The 18088-nt window shown below is 36.1% G+C and overlaps 1 protein-coding gene across 4 annotated transcripts in view; it reads right to left on the bottom strand.

Annotated features, from left to right (window-relative positions):
• Positions 1 to 18088, bottom strand: part of BANK1 (B cell scaffold protein with ankyrin repeats 1) — a 155178-nt gene that overhangs the window by 90334 nt on the left and 46756 nt on the right. For all 4 annotated transcript variants that reach the window (XM_042808398.1, XM_042808395.1, XM_042808394.1 and 1 more), the window contains one exon: positions 11989 to 12106. In XM_042808398.1, the coding sequence (XP_042664332.1) occupies positions 11989 to 12106 (118 nt within the window). The remainder of the gene's footprint in view (positions 1 to 11988; positions 12107 to 18088) is intronic.

The following is an 18088-nucleotide window of genomic DNA, read 5'->3' as shown; positions in this document are numbered from 1 at the left end:
TTGAAAAGCTCCAGCCTACTTAATTGTGCCTTCTGGAAAATCAACTCCATCACCCCCACTGCTCTTTTCTGAACCTTTTCCAGCTTCAATGCAACTATTTTGAGATGACAGAAGAGCTGCACATGATACTCAACTTGTGGGTGAGCCATGTAATTTATGCATTGTCATAATTATGTCCTGTTTTGTTCTCTATTCCTTTTCTAATAATTCCTAGTATTTCACTTGCTTTTTGATCTGCTGCCTAGCAACAAGTTGATGTTATCATGGAACTGCGTAGTCTCATTCCTCAGTGCTAAAAGCCTGCTCAAAGTCTCTCATTTTGTATGACAACATAGAACTGCTTTTTCTACTTGTATTACTTTGTTTTTACCTACAATGAATATCATCTGACGTTTTACTGCATAATTACCAAATCTCATAAGGCCCTTCTCCCATTTTTTTTTCCCAATTAGCCCTCCTCCTCACTACACCGAATACTTTGTATCACTAGTTTTTTCCAACTGCCTGCCTCCTGGTTTTGGCCAGTTACTCATCCATGCCCAAACAATTACTGACTTGATCAGGTTTGCTGACTCTTACAATAAACTGTAAGAAAACTATACAGCAAGACTTCACACTACAGAAAAATTATTTTATTACAATTTCTGTTAATTTGTCTGGCAGACAGAACATATTAACCTGATTCTAGTTCTCAAGGTTCCCAGAGAAACTGGGTTTTGGCATCATGGTTATACCTTCTAGTACTACAGTACTGAAAAAATACACACTACTGTTAGAAATCCAGCTACTTTACTTCTAAATCTCCTCAGAGCTCTTAATGAATGCCAGTTAGTCCTGGCAATTTCTTTGTGCTCAGCGTACCCGTTTCTTCTATAGCTTCATGATTCCTTCAACTCCAGACCGACTCCACATGTCTCCCAACCAGGACTACAGCTTGGGAATCTATACAGTTTCTTTTAGCTTTCTTCGATTCTCTTTTATATCCCAGTCATCAGTTGTCCTACAGGCTAGCCAGCACATCTTCAGGCCTTCATGTGCTGGAAGAAAGACTTAGTAGTGGTTCTGACTCCTTTCAGAATTCTCTTAGCTGCCATTCTTTAACAAGCTTTCTCATTTTCACATCCTTCTACATATCAAAATGTGTCTCAGCAGTGGTGAATTTGTGTACCTTCCCCTCACCTCCCTTTTTACTCCTGCTGAATGTCAGTATGGGAGAGTGCAAAACACCACCTCACCATTAGATATAAGGATTCACGGAACAAGAACGGTTCTTGGAATAGGCAGAGCTAAATACTGATGAACCGGAAAAATTGTTAGGACAATTCTTGATTGCATTTTGGAGAAAGAGTATTCCACTGCTATCGCAGTCCAATACTGTTTTGACACAAGGTATTGGAGTGGGCTACATTTTAGTCGAAAGTCACATGAACAAGCCTAAACTGATTTTTAAACAAATTGAGTGTTGCCTGACTTTGATTTCCACCAGGCAACTAAAAATCCAACCAAGAAACTGTATATATACAGCACCCATGTAAATCAAGTAACTTATTTTAGAAGCCTTGTCAAGCTGAGCTTCTGTCAACAAGGGCATGTGTTTTAGCTTATATTCCTTTGTAATTGCAGTGTGCTTTAAAATCCTTTGAGTTACAATAGGTAATCATAAAACTGTATAGCAACTAAGGTCTTTGAGAGAAGTAAGTGCTGCACAACTTCTTTACTCAATACTTCTATACGTTTTAACTGAAGTTTCACTAATTCAACTTAATTCTGTAATTAGAAGAGCTATAAATGCTAGCTCAGAGTATAGCCATTTGACTACTTTTTGTTTACACTTTATTAACTACAGGGAAAAACTAACCCACCCACAAACTGAGGCAAATATATACCAACTTAAGGAGCTGTCACATGAGAATAAAGTGTAGGCATGTAATTTTGAGGCTGTGACAACAGCATCAAAACTTAGTGTACTTTTACACATTGCACAGGGTTCTCAAACAAAAAAGTGTCCAAGTCCAAGCTAATATTTCAAAATATATCCACAAATCATTGTCAAATTGCTTTTCTTAATGCTTCTGTCCTTCATTTTTTGTTTTGTTTGGTCCTTTTTTTTTTTTTTTTTAATGCTCAAAGACATAGGTGTTGAGCAGTAATTTTAAAGAAGAGCAAATTACTTGAGCTCTAATAAATAGCCTGCATCCTGTTAGCAGACTCCAGAAGGCCAAGTATAGTCAGTAAAAAGAGCCTTAACAAAGTATTAATAACATGCTCTAAAAGAATTTCCACTCGTGCTAATGAAATTTGAAACAATTGGTTACAAACCTGAAAGGGGAAACAAAGTCTGTATTACCAATGGACTGGATGCTATGATTTCTTCATCAGTGTAAGAGAAAAAGAGTCAGTGCTATTCATATGCCTGCTCTAGGCTTATATTTGAGTTTTCAAAGTAACACAAAACAGAGGTATCCCCAAACTAACTCCGAAATCCCTTCAGCTCCTTTGCAGTTGAGCTGTTTTTTCTGGTTACCACTCAAACTCCTCCTGAGCTATGTTTGATATTCAAGCAAAACTGCTACACTTGTATACTTTGTACATCACAGGAGACATCATTAACAAATAAAATAACTCAGCCAGCCATGGAGGATGGTAAAAATCAATAAATCAATTTCCTAAAACAAACTATTTTTATATTATTATTTTCAGTAAGCAGAAAAAAAGGCTGTCTTCATGTATGAAAACCTTAACAGCAACATTGGTAGTGAGTTCTTTTAAATAAGACTCAGAAAAGACGTAAGTGAAACAAATGTTTTTACCACCACATAAACAATATTAAAGCACTTTCACCAAGAACAGCAGATAGAAATTGTTTCATTGATTTCTTATTTTGAGAATGAATATTCAGATACCCATATACCCTCACCACTACTTGGGCTACATGAGCTTTGTTATAAAATCATACAGCCTCAAAATATTGGTTCTAGTTATGACTGTAAGTGAAGGAGCCATTGAGGATAGTGCTATTGCTACATACAGACCTATCACTCACCAACTTTGTACAACAATGCAACAAAATTCCATACATATATGCAGATATAAGCAGGACTGGTTTTATTCAGTAGCAGAGGGATTTTCTTTTTGTACAAGATTCAATGAGATGTTAGAAACGCAATTTCCCAAAAGGTTAGTTTTAAACAAGTATAAATGCTAGCATCACCATTACATCTCTGAACAAAGAAGCTACAAGGATTACATTATTTTCTTGGGAGTGTGTTAAATCTAAAGACAGAACACAATTACTGAATTGTTAATTCCAGGATACAAATCTTGCTTGAGACACAAATCTACTGACAATCATTATAAATTAATCTCTTCTTTTTTTTTCATGGCACCCACTTCAAAAACGAGTATAAAAGGGAAAGTTCTGTTCACAGAGTAATTCAAATGACTTTCACAATATGAATTTCCAGCCTATGCTTGAAATAGGTGCAACAAACAAGAATGCCACCAAAAGACCCCAAGTCCAGAGAGGACAAATAACATAAATTACAAAATTATTGTAAACTATCTCCTAATTTCATTCAAGAGCTCTCTCTGCAACACCTATTGTTACAGATAAATTTAAATACTATGGTGAAATCAATTTCCATAATTAATATGGCTTTATTAGTTGTAAATGAGCAACTGACCCTTGAAAGTTTTTTAGTAGTACAAAAAATGATGGTATATAATGTCAATTCTAAAAGGAATAGAATGCTCTGGGGGAAAAAAAAATCATCACATTTACACCATTATTGGTATACTGTTTTTACATGTAATACAGAGTAAAATTGGCTGCCTGAAATATTTTGTATTACAAAATATGTAGTTTGCGCTTTCTATGACTGATTTTTTTTAGCCATGAAATTAAACACAGCTGCTTTCCACTAACATAGTTGTATGAACACACTCTTCTTCCCAGCAAAGATTCAGCAAAATACAGTACTGACAAAACACTGGATTTTTCCCAGGCCATGCAACATAACAGGTAGTATCACAGTCAGCTAGCAGACATGATCATAAAACACAATACACAGCCATATTTAGAAGTTTCAAGTCCTTCCCTTCAAACATTACTGAACTCTTGGTGCTTCTACTATGCTCAAAATAAGTAGAACCCAAAGACCTATTTTCTTGTCCAAAGAAATCTGAACCACACAGGACTCCTACAATAGGGTGGTTACATGAATGCTTTCTAGAAAAAACGCACATCAGATGAGCACACACATGGCTTCTGGGGCTTCCTATGGTACAGGTGCATTAAGAGTGAAGAGCTCTCTGAAAACAGCCGACTCCTGTCACACAAGTCTTACCACCCTAAGTTGGACATCCCAGCTAACAAAACTCACCATCATGCTCTCCCCAGCCAGATGTCCCATCTCACAAAAACCTTTCTCTGTTGATGAGAAATACAGGCTTCTAACTCAAGAGACCACTCAGGGAGACTCTTCACTTTAGGAATCCAGATTGTTGAATCACATCATCACACTACTCCCAGTACCTTACTTCAGACTCAGCTGCTTTCTTCTGGGCCTGATACTATTTCAGCTCTAACCTCGGCTGGGTACTAACAAAGTTGGGATTAGAAGCAGAGAAAGCTCTGTTCAGATATCTTTTCCCTTATCCTCAAGGAATTAATGCTAGGCATAAGATTCATCCCCAGTTCCTGCTGCAGAGTTAGAGATTCAGCAACGAACAATATAGGAGCATAAAGATTACAGCCACTATGACAACTGCTCCTTCATTCCAGTTATACATGAACAGTTTCAGACATCAAACTGTACGAGCTACTCCCACAGATGGCTCATATATACCATGTGGTGAGGAGAGAGGGAACCACACAAACACCTGGGTGGAAAGCAGGTATGTGGCTTTGTATATTGGTCCAGGGCTTTCATTTAATTATCATGACACATTTGGACAATAAAAGTGTCTTCAGGTTCAAGAGAGACAGATGTGCACTGTTTTGCCTTTAGTTATGTAGATCACCAGCTGGGATTAGGAGACTCCTGACTTGTCACCTTGCCCCTCCACCCACTAAATGCCTTGTCACTACATCTTTTCCAGGTATCAACAGATGGTGGTGTATTGATAAGAGAGAAAATGAGCAATCCCTCAATCCCCAGGCACTAGCCTCATGTCACCTTCAGTCACTATGGCACCACCAGTCTTACTCTCAGAAAAGGAGGACCTCCACATCTTGTTTCAGTGTTGTGCAGGATAGGTTGCCCATTGGAGCAGATGCATGCAAAGGCTTTATCGAGTAGTTCAAATGGACAGATTTAATTTCTTCTGCCCACGAAACAGACGCCTGGTGCCATCAAGTTGTGACACAAGGCAAAAAGTTATTGTGAGAATCATCAGATGACCACACTTGAGCTCCACCAATTTAACATAGCTTTTAATGTACTGATCTGCAAAGTCTTTTCAGGCAACACAACTGGTAGCCCCTTGAACTTACACAGAGTAGGATCCAAGACTTAAACTTTACAAGTCTTGTTGATAGAAACCTCTGAACTATTCAACTAGTTGAGGCCACCCTGGTACGACTGCTCTCTTGGTAAATGCTTTATCAACAGTTGAGATTGCTGAATGAGCAGCAGCAATCTCAGCAACACTTCAGTACCCATTTCCGTACGCAGCCGTGGTACCAGTAGTCATTCTCTGCTCAGTGTAAGCTAATGGTTTTGCCATCCATGCGGTGAGGGGGAAAAGATATTGGACTCAACCACTCAGAAATTCCTCCCCTACATACATATTTAATTAATTTAAAAAAAATAGTAAGGTTAATGGACTCAAAAGGGATGCTGAAACCTACTGGTCTTTCTGTTTGCCCTCATTCTGAAAATAGGCACCACTAACTATTTAAATCCCTCCCCAGTCACTTGACAAAGGTGAAGCTACCTCTTTCCTTCAGGTTCTACAGCAAACATCAATGACAACTAAGGGTACCACTGTCAAAATAACCAAGTGAGAATAACCCACTGCAAGATCTATTTGTGGGGGTTTTTGTTTTTTTGTGGTTTTGTTTGTTTGTTTGTTTTGTTTTTTTTTTTAATTATAAATGTTCACTTAAGTGCCAAATCACAAAATTCAGTGAGCTCTTCAGACAAATTAGATGTTCTACTGTAAAGAAGTTTCTACCATACTGTGTTTAACTCCTTTAACTGAAGTTTAATATTATACGTAGTAGGAAGAGGCTATAATGTGAAAGCACATATGCTTCAGGCAGAAAATACCATTCTTGAACTTGCAAGTTTGTCAGACTGAATTGCAGAAAACTGCTGGAACTTATCAGCTGTGAAACTGGAACAACTGATACATTTCAGCTAAACATAACTACTACTTTTGCTCAGTTCTTTATTAGGGTAACTGTAAGTGAACAGCTTTTACTCAGTAGCAGTCCTTTAATGAAGAATGTTAACAGAGAAAAGCTGATGCTGTTTGGCACCTGCACTAAGAACTAGTTAGCTGGTGATCACAAGCAGGAAGGAAAGGTTAAAGAGAAAGTGCCTAAGTGGCATATTTTTAAGTGCATTAAGGTGGCTTCTTCAACTTTCAACTAACTTTGAGGTCTGTGTTTGCTTTTAATTAAAGTTTTATTTGACATACACAAGGTTAGGAATTGCCCTTTTGTGTGTTTTGTCCTGTCATAATCCCTTCTCTACTCTTCTCTGCAGAGCATTCTGGAACATCTCAGCTATAAAACAAAGCATAAAATCTAGTATTACTCTATTGTAGCACTGTCTTAGCCTGTGGGAATTTTCATAAAATTGCAATAAGCAAGCAGAACAGCCTACAGTGATATTTCTGCAGGTCTCGTAAGACATCCTTCTTTCCCAAATTATTGATACAGGACATTACTTTTTTTTTTTTTTTTTTTTTTTTTCCTTCTTAAGCAATTCAAATAGACACTTAAAATGACTTCACCACTGTCAATATCAATTAATCCAAAGAAATACTTCAAGCCTCATCTGTTTCTTCTCTCCCAGTATATCTTTTCTCCCATTAACTAGCAGCTGAAAACCCAGACTGTATTTCTTCTTTTGGGATAGATGTTTCAACTTTAAAGAAAGAATTAGAGAAATTGGGATAGGACTTACGTCACTTGCAGTGTTAAGTGACAAAAAGCAGTATTTTCCACAAAGATAGTAAATTCAGGACTGCTCATAAGCAGATCATCACAGAAATAGTTAACAGATAACTTGTAAAAAAACTGAAAATTCATTAATAGTGGAAAAAGAAACATGTTTTCCTCGAGTAAATTGGCATCTCTTGGATAGGAATCAAAGCACCAAGAACTCCGAAACCTGAGGATTCAGGAGCAGAATCAGAGCCTCCAAAGCTCAAGAAAAGGTTTCAAATATGAGTTTGGATTTGCTGGTATGTTTTGACTGGATTCTATTACTAGAATATAAAGGAATAATATACATACAAGGCATACCGAAATCAGTTTGATACAGAATTTACAATATTCAGGACAGTACCTCCAGCTTTAGTTACATGCTTTCCCATGGGATGGAGGACACCGCCAACGGTAAAAATCCCAGAAATGCCTTAGCTCTGTCTTTCAGATAATGCTGATTTTAAACACAATGTTTTTCCAATGGCTTCTATCCAGTCTGTGTTTAGCTTTCTCATCTGATTGGGCTTCCAGTATTCCCCTTCAGAGACTGCAGAATGATCTCTTTAAATAGCACACATTACTAAAACATTCTTCCCCTTGATAAACTGAATAAAAATAGTCCGAATCTTAATTCTTCTATACTGCTAGCAGGTAGCATCCATGCATATTCCTAGATATATTTTGACAACATTCAGATACTTTTATATTCTTTAGAACTACATAAACCAACATATCATATAACAATAAAAAAAGCACAATTTAAACAAAGAAAGGCACAGTTCAGGTCTGAAGCGTGCACTTGATTTCTGACAAGGTTTTACATATACAGCTGTTCCAACAGTATTTTTCTGGTAGAAACTCCTGATTTACTTTTTGGTTACTACAACAACTATTACAACAGGATACTTCATCAAAAGGAAGCAAATGAAACTCACCTTAAGCATGACAAAATACTTTCCAATGGCTATCACTGGAAACCATGGTTTGTAAAATAATCATCACAAATTTCTATTCTTACCATTTCCAATTGCTTCCTTTTATAAATCAATTTCTTTTGATTAATACTGACAAACTTAAGAGGAGGTAAAACAACAAGTAAAGATATAGCATCATCACTGCCTCCATTTAGGCAGAGATGTAATTTCCTTCCTGCATGTAGTCCAACAAATGAGATCCCATACAGAAAGAATATTACATATTTGTTAAAGTGCTTACAGGGCTATAGCCCTAGGTTTTCCTATTGCAAGGAACTTCTCAACTTCTGATGTGCTGCTCAAACAATTCTCCTTGCTTAGCTGGCAAGAGATACATATTTCCAGAATATGTATTTGTGATCCATAGGATCTTTTGAAAAACTTGCCTTATCAGAAATCATTATATCCAGTGCTATACCTATCTAAGCAAGTAAGGTTGTTCTATTAGATATTATGGTAATATAGTAAGTTTCTCATGACATCTTGCCTTTTTTTTATTAGTATTTAAAAGAAACAGGAATACTGAAAATATTCTAGTTGGGTCTACCCCAGGCAAACAACAAAAGATGATTTTACCCTAAACACATCTTATTTATAAGCATGCTTGCTTATACATATGATAGTATAGAGACAGGCAATCACACGTGTTTATGAGACCTGGTTATATTGATATAATAGACTGGGTATAACATCCCATGCAGAAAAGATCATATGAAACAAGGAACTACACAAGCCCTGTCATCAAATGCTCAAAGTCTCTAACTTAATTGGAATAAATGTAAGCTGAAAGACAAATAGGCAGCCTCAGAGTTTGCAAGAAAAAAATACTGTAAATACATTCATGTATGTACATGACAGAAAACACACAGTGACAGTTATAGTAATATCTTGTACATACTTTTGTTCTTATTACCTAGAATGATGAAACTGCATTTCTGGTGGAAATTCTGTGTACAAAATAAAGACAGTTATAAGATGGTCTTAAATTAGGCAATCTAAAACTATGCATTGAAGAGTGAACCAAACAAAGAAGTGCTAGCTGAGATGATTATTTGGACATTTGTAATACATACATCAAAAATAAGATGGTATCAGATTTGACTTTTTTCACCTTTGCCATCTATCTTGACTTTGCCAGTCTAGACACCGACCTCTCGCAAATACTGTATTAATCATATTAATAAATTGTTTAATAGCCATTCTGGGGGAGGGAGTGGCTCTTGAAAAAATTAGGTAAGCAATATCATCTGGTGATGTCTTCATCTAAAACACTGTTCATATAGGGAAGCATCACATTGCATTTTTATTTGATTACATCACGTGCATTTTTCCTATTAGATTTTATATTTAGTTTTACACTTCTAAGTTCTTAATCACACAGCTGTACACTTTGAGAAGTCAAACTATGCAATTCATTAGTTATCCAATAAAATTAATAACAAGATCTTCATTATCTGTTCACTTTGAGTTCATATTGAGAACTCTCAAGTACAGCAATTCATCAGCTATAACCTGATGTGCTAGCTATAAAGTTAATATAATGCATCAAGATAAAATCATACCGAGAAAGGTTTCTCTAATCTATGCCTCATGCTTCAAGATTGACCTCCTGTAGTCATGTCCATAACTGGAGTCATGAAACAGTCTCCAAAGGATCAAGTTTAAAAAGGATTCAAACTTTTTTTAGTGTTTAGGTTGAAAGGAGTGCGACTTTAATCTGAAAGCATCTAGCCTCCAATGAGTGCATCTACCTTTGGGTAGAAGTATTATTATTAAGCCAGAGATATTACAGCCAGACTGGAAATCCAGAAGATTAAGTACACTCCATCAGATACTAGATGCACAAAAAATTCACTGCAGCTTTTGGAGGAAAATTACATTTTCAAAGAAGCTTTATGAACTAAGCATTTGATACCAAATCTAATAAAAATCTAATAGGAAGAGGGCAGGAATCCTATAGAATCACATACAGGTAGTCATGAAGAAGTGTATCTGTATTCTGACTTATTGACATGTCTCTGTTTCAACCAAGTATGTCTCAATGCAAAGTGTCTGTTTTTCCCCTGGAAACCAACAACTGGATTTCTGGCATAAGTTTGCCTATTTTGACCACATGCAGGAATTATGAAATGAGGACTGATTCATCTGCCTGTTCAGAGATACAGGAATTACTCATCTTAATGCTAAAAAGCTTTTCTTCCGATAGCTTCGTTTTCTTCTCCAAAGTATTTCATTAGTTTTTTACTCTTTGACATTTGGTCTTTGGAAGAAAAATTGGTGCTTGGAATAAAATCCTACAAAAATGGCTGAACAAGGAGATGTTAATCCTCTATTAGAATCGTTATGTCTAAAGACTGCTTGGGATGCTCTTATAGGCAGTCAAAACCATGGGTTTACATACCTTTCAGACAGAAAGGGGATCAGGGCCGAGGCCTCCTACATTCCGAGTGCTTCCAGCTCTGCAACCACATCTTTCTTTCATGAAGCATCTAGGCATCTAACTTTGTACTTTCTTGTTGTGCTATACATCAATTCGTTTTACAAAGGTTACTACTTGGCTCAAGCTCACAAGCACTCAACTTGCTCTTGAACCGCACAGGCCTTTTGGAGAGAGACTGCAGGTTGGTAAGCATTATTCTCAATATTCAAAAATGTGCCCAGATCTAACTGGTTGCTAGAGAAGCAGAAAGTCTTTTGTTCATCAGAACTAACATTTCACATTGGGAATGACTCTAATGGGTCCTACACACCCCCATCCTGCAGTCTTGCACAGGAAAATGTCAAGGACAGGTGCTCATTTTTAGAATACAAGTGGAGTCACGTTTATGTAGTAAAGAGGGGTGAATTCCATCATCAAAGAAACCTTACTGAAAAGGAAAGGAAGCATGACAGCGATCACGGTAGAGTTACTTTCAAAACTTGTCATATTTGTTTATGAGAAGTATTATGTTGTAGTTCATTGTAGTGAGCTTATTTTCTCTCTAAACCATAGTCCAGGTACACAAAACAGGAGTCAGGCAACAACTCAAACACATCTTTCTTAAATATTTCAGAAGGGAAAGATATTTTCTTAGCAAACCTGAGGTCTAACACACAGCTGAAATAACATCATAATGATGCTTTCAAAACAAGCTAAATAATCACACTCCTAGTTTATTGCAAAGCAATTTGAATCCTTAGTAAGTGCTTAATGAATTCAACCAGGACCCTCCATTTGGTACTGAACAGTAGCTTCTGTTGATACACTACTGAATTGTGGGCATAGTGTCCAGTGTGTCTACTTTATAGACAAATCCGATTTTAACTCACTGGGATGCCTGTTTTCTAAAATTAAAAATGATATAATTTTCTTTTGGCCAGAATTAATGGAAACTATTAAGTGCATAGATACTAAAGTAAATGGAGAAGTTTAGTGCTGTTCTAAGTTCAAAAGCCATCCATTCTCTTCAGATAGAGAAATTTCTCTGATTTTCATTTTATGTCACCAAACTTTGAGAAAGTGACATTTAAATTTTGTTGTAGAAGAGCAATTAATAAAAAAATATACATGTACAGGCATCTCCTCTTTATGTCTCTTATTGCCCATTTTCTCTGCAAGTATAAATTTGCTCAGCTATAAAGTTGACAATTTGCAGTTAATCCAAAGCTGATCAAACATCCAGAAAAGTATAAATACATAGTACTGAGTCACGAAGTAATGCTTTACAGCACTATTTTTCCTGGTAATGTTGTCTTTATTGTAGATTCTTCTATTTCACTAGTGGCTTTAAATACTTAAAAATTGTCTTATTAACATTTATAAGTAATAACCATAGCATCAGTAATAAAAGTCAATGCATACAAGAAGTGACTCACTAGCTTGTTGGTGGTGCTCTTCACTTTGGAATGTGCTGAATTCATAAGCAGATATTTTGCTTTTCAATAACAAAGTCAGAACATTGTCCAGCTTCTCTACAGAAGAAAATTTAAAAGCCTGTTTAAAATAAAAAATAAAAATATTAGTGCATTTGTTGCCTATGTATTTTTAACATTTCCTCAGAGTGCTGGTGAATCAAATTACTCAAAACAGTATTATTAGAAACTTACTCTCAGAGCAGCATAGTTTTTGAAAGCTACAGAAGAGATTTTCTAATATAGAAGGATCACGACAACAGGATCCAACTGAAGAAAAACAGGTATTCTAACTTATGAAGTTTAGCCACGATTAAAAACTTCAGGACGAAGGGTAATGACAGGAAGATTTGTGTTTATCAACTCTTGATTTAGCTTACAACAATGCAGTGTAATAATCAGGAACTATTCTGACAGATGTGAGATGCCAATAAATCCAAGGTCTTACTACAGCAATAATTCAGGAGGAGTTTAAAGACTACAGTAGCTCTCTGTTGCCCAAAACCTTTACGTTAAGATTGCATACTTTGCTAGGTAGGAAACATCTTCAGTGCCATCAGCCAAGGTGTAACATCTGACAGTTAAGAAACAGCAACCAGTTAGATTAGCTTCCTATTAAATACATAGTCTCTAGACAAGGGAAATCCTCACTGACTGCCACGAGATCTTTTTTTGATTGCCTCTTTCTGGACATAAGGCCAAGATCTATTCCTAATGGCTCTCAAGGTAGCCATAATTAAATATTTCTTTGCTTGGTGTGACAAGAGAAGCATGACTACAGAAATTTGAACAGTAAGGATATTTTACATTAAGTTCTATGGTGCTAGTCAAGCCTGTGCTGCACTGGGCACCAAAACGAGCTCATCCACAGCAGAAAAATGCTCAGGAGGAATTTATTGGCTTAGTCTGCTGAGATGTCAGCAGCCCTGTGTTAAAGTCTGCCTTCCCATACCTGAACTGTTTCTGGTCAAGACAATTCAGGGATCACTAACAGGGAAAATCTGCAACCGCACTTAGCATATAAGCTTTAAAAGAAACTGTGACTGTCAGAAGGAAAAAAGGATGAAGGGGTCTGCTGGTGGAACATGGAGTTTAATTCCTGATGCCGTTAAAAGTGAGTAAGAAGGTGAGACATGATCAGAAAACACTGAGTACACAGGCAGGATATAATTTCCATCCAAATCCTACTCAGAATTAGAAGACAAGTTTTTGCAGGTAGGGAGCTAGCAATAAGATTGTTTATTTTTCCCATAAATAATACTGGCCTTTCCAATATTGATTATGATACATAAATTCCATTATATATAGCAATTTGTAACCTATTCCTTACTATAATTCACCCTTTCTGTACTGTCGTATTACATTATCTGTATTTGCTATTCAGTAATTATGAATACATAATTTAGTCCTCAATAATCAAAGCAATAAGGTTTAAAAGACTCCACCTATAAAAACAATTGTTAAGGCTTGTTCTGGAATAAAGATCTAATCTGAATATCAGACTTAGTGTGAATTGAGAAAGGATACGCAAAACCTCCCAAATAGCTATCAACTCCCCCCCTCCCCAACATGAATAACCACATTATATTTAAAAATTAAGAGGAATAATATTAAAATTCAGTTAGGAAACCATACTATGCTCATTCTAAGTAGGTCTTCTTAGATATGATAACATCGTTGGTACTACTTTAATAGAGTTCAATCTAGAGTAAGAAATAAAACACAGGAACTAGCTCAGATGAGCATATATGCAGATATTGTTGCATAAAGTGGCTCAAAACTATTGGTATTCACTAAAGCAAGTATATAGCAGGAATTGCAATAAGAGCATAAACATATAGGTGGGCTTCTAGACAAACTAAACCTGAAGAAATATTTTTAATTTCTATTTAAAATGGCAGGGACACCCCTTACACATTTTGTTACCTGTCTAGCCCTCTGTTCAAAAGAAAATGAATGCATACACACCCCAGCAACACCTGCCTCTTACCATGTCTTGAAATGCCTGAGAAGCAATTTCAGACAGAATCCATTTCAGACTGTCTTGTATATCAAAGCCAAATAAACAACCCACAGTCTCTTTTCAGGAAGCACTAATTTTGCCTACAAAGCTCCACTGCTTTTTAATATAAGCTAAGGCAGGAACTCTTCCTTTTCCCTTTTATTCAGGCAGAAATCTGGGAGAGGAGTACCTTAAGAGCGTATACCTCTTATTTTGCACTCAGACAACCAAATTTACATGGGATAAAACAGTGTTTCACAATCTGAGATGGAAGAAGCTCTTGAAATTAAAAGGAGTGCACAACTTCAAGAACTTGCAGCAAAACTTGAAAGGCCATAAACAGTTGCATGGCTTAACCACATCAGGCTAGCTCAGCTTTTGCAAGCTGATGAGACAAAAGTTAGACTGGCTGATCTCTCAAAGGGAACAGATTAAATCAGAGCTAAATTTTTAACATGCTTTAACAAGCCAGCCTTCCAGTAACCAGCCTAACAATTACTATGTTTTCCAAGTCAGGCACAATACACCTCTTATAAAGAGCTAACAGTGCAATTTGCTACAAGTTTTCCATGTCAAATTTTCTCTCTTACTCCAGGGATCTAAAATTGGAAGGTCCAAACAATGATTTAACAAGCCATCTTCTTAACTAAACCATAACAAGTAGCTTTGTTCTGCTATTCTACAAAGACACAGTAGGAAAATCTAGTTCATTGATTTTTAAAAAGAAAGTACACATTAATGCTTATTATCTCACATAAAGGAGGACCTGTTCCAGTACTTACATGAAAATAATCGCAGAAATAACAGTGAAACAGAACTAGCAATAGGACCACTCCACACTAGCCAGCTCCATACCAACATAAAGGACACCTCCCCCAAGATAGAATTCAGTTCAGAGACTTTTACGCTACTGCCCATTCCTACTCCAGAGCACTCACATATTGTAAATAGACTGCATTTACATATTCTGATGTATCCTACACAGGTCTGTAGAAGCCCATGAAATCTTCCCAAGAAAACCCACCAACACTACGCACCTGAAGTTCATGCTGAAGCTCCGCCAAAGCCAACAGAAGTAGAACTGTATTTAAAGTTAAGCATACTGCAAGGAAACACTGAGCCAATCAGGAGAAAGTCCATGTTTTACCTGAATAAAGATTTATAACATGACAGAAAAGAAGCAAAAGCACTACTTTCTCCCTGTGTCCTGGCAATCAAGTTCTTTTCAGGAACCATTCAGAATTAAGCTAGTGAATTTGTAAGCAATTCTTCCCATGCTCTCCAAAGTACAGCCAACCACTCTCTGCTCAACCCTTCAATTTTAGTCCTTCTGCAAGTGCTACTACCTGCCCCAGAGCTTGTCCTTGGCTCAGTACCACCTCCCCAGGTGTAGGCAATATCTGCATTCCCTTGCCCCATTTTCAGAGCAACAGGACACAGCTGTGAACAACAGAGAAGCCCCAAGTGCTGACCATCACACCTGGGCTTCCAAAAACATCCTTGAAAAAGGAGGAGACCAAGCACATATTTTACTACTTTTGCGAATGAGATGATCTACATTATTTACTAGCTGCTAACCAAGGTGTGCATCTGACACAGCATACAGAGCCAGTAAACTAACATATTTCACACTGGCTTTAGCAGTACTAACAGGGTTACATTTACATAAAGATGAACTTCTTCAGTAGTTCTTACATATCAGACAGTATTTTATATGCACTTTAATATCTAGATTACCTCTGCCAAAGAGAATGGGTTAGGCTTAAAAATCACTTAGGCATTTCTGACAATTTTAGCCAGTGACAGAATATGGAGAGATACCATACTTAGAGAAAAAGAAAGAAACATTTTAAAATAACAGCTGCTGATGTGGTTTAGAAAATTGAAATATTAAAAACAGTTTCAAAGGAAGTATCTCTGAGGATCAGGGAAAGGCATATACATAATATCACCACATAAGTCATATAGCTATTTCTTACAAGTTTTCACAGAAAAGCCTGCAGTTTATTTTCATTCTTCTTTTCCAATATACACTGTAACTGGAATCCTGTTTGATGACCATGATAAGAACATCCTTTAAGATAACAACTCTCTCAGAATCATAGGAGTATTATTCAACCAAAGTGTATCATAAAGACTTCCTGAATCTCTGTAGATATTCTAAGTCACTCAAACTAACATGAACCTGTAAATTTCAGTAATAAGGATATGACCTTAGTGTTTTGTTTTTTTTTTTTTAAAAAACGGAAGAAATCTCTACCAGGAAACCCCAACACTAAATAATTGAATCAACAGTTGTATTTGGTAGAAAGACTGCGAGAAAAATCAATACAGCATGTAAATGCAGTAGAATGTTGAAATAAGAAGTTGATGAAGAGTAAACAATTAAATATGAAAAGGTTCAATTATGAATTATAAGAACCTTAAAATCAGTCTGTGCACTAGGATACGGTAAGAACATAAACTCCCTAATAGAGTTTCTTTAATGTAGAATTATAGGAAAGTGAGAAAACAAAAAAATTCACGGCCTTTAACCAACAACATCCTTAGTATATTTTGATAGCAAGTTCCTTCAGCATTATGATTCAGCTATTATGATCCCAACTCTTCCTACTTTACTATAAAATTTCAGGGCTTTTTTCTTTCAAAATGTATGCAGAGAAACTTATTTCATTATTTACGCTTTATCTCCTTACATTTTAAATATTTATTTGTTTAAAATGCCTTGCTAATGTTGGTAAATGCTTTTTAAATTCAGACAAATTTGGAACACAGAAAATTAGTCTATCAGATGTGGCAAAGAATTTCACCCCAAAACATGATTTGTAAAAATCTTAAAATGTTTAATCTAAAATATGGCTAACCTTTAATTCTTCTCTAAAAAGAGGAATTTGTAAGTGCAGCAGTACCATACTTTGCTGGTCTCCCACTAAGATGTATGAACTGACCTGACCATTAGTAAAAGGAATGGATACTGTGAGCCTATTTGTTGGGCTTTGTTTATCTGTTTGGCTTTATTGCAAGCATTTGTAAAAATCTTGCACTTTTCTTTGAATCACAGAGCGATATGGCTTTGATCAACAACTTCTGTAAGCTTTTCTATTTTTTTCCTTCCCCATTGTGTTTGATTGTTACTTTGCATAGATAAACCATTGTTGCCCCAGGATACTTTGGCAAATAAGCTGATAGTCTCAAAGGTTTTAATTATCCTGGTTAAATAAAAGTTACTACTACTCCTGATACTTGATGGGAATTCTAATTGGTATCAAGTCTGTTGGTTTTTTTTTTTTTTTTTTCCTGTGTGAACGTATTTTTAAAGACTACATTAAATCATGTTCTGTAAATTGCATCTTTACAACATATCTTATTGACACTAAATCAGGTTTACATGAGAGATTAAAGTATTTTAAAAGTTTGTGGAAATAATTAAGCTACCTTGCTAGTTAGTGTACTCCACTCTGTGGCCCAGCAGGTACCATTAAATATGAAGATAAATCTTCCAACACATATTTACACTTAGAAATGAATTACCATTAGTATACATTCCCACAGAGCAGCCATGATATTTTGTGGATTTTAAAACTTACCTGATTATAGAAATTTTCTTGGCATTAATTTTTCAGATGCCAAAACAATAAAATTAAGAGCAGGCAAACAGTGTCTCCTCATTTAAAATCTTATTTATTATCCAGATGAGTAAAGGTGAGAAAACTGTTAAACATATCTGACAGTCAAAACACTGCAGCTGTCTTTCCTGGTGTGCACTATTGCTCTGCACAGAATTATTTTTGCATTTGAATGTAATTTGGATTGCAGGTATTTTACTAAATATTAGTTATGCTGATTAAATGAAGGGTCAAACTCCTGAATAGCACAAATAGATCTCTAGTGTAAACATCAGGTGTGTTGTAGGTATCTAGGTTACCATGTTAATGATTTTTTTTTAATCATTATGACACACTTGTTATGCATAAAATTTTAAATGAAAACTGTTAGAAGCTTACTTCTATGTCCTTCAAAATACAGGCTAAAGAATGATAGATACTATAAAGATTTTAAGAC

The sequence above is a fragment of the Tyto alba genome, unplaced genomic scaffold, assembly GCF_018691265.1.
Source record: "Tyto alba isolate M040663 unplaced genomic scaffold, T.alba_DEE_v4.0 Super-Scaffold_6, whole genome shotgun sequence".
Taxonomy (NCBI): Eukaryota; Metazoa; Chordata; class Aves; order Strigiformes; family Tytonidae; genus Tyto; species Tyto alba.
Note: the sequence above shows the minus strand (reverse complement) of the source record. Positions and strands in the feature narration are given on the sequence as shown.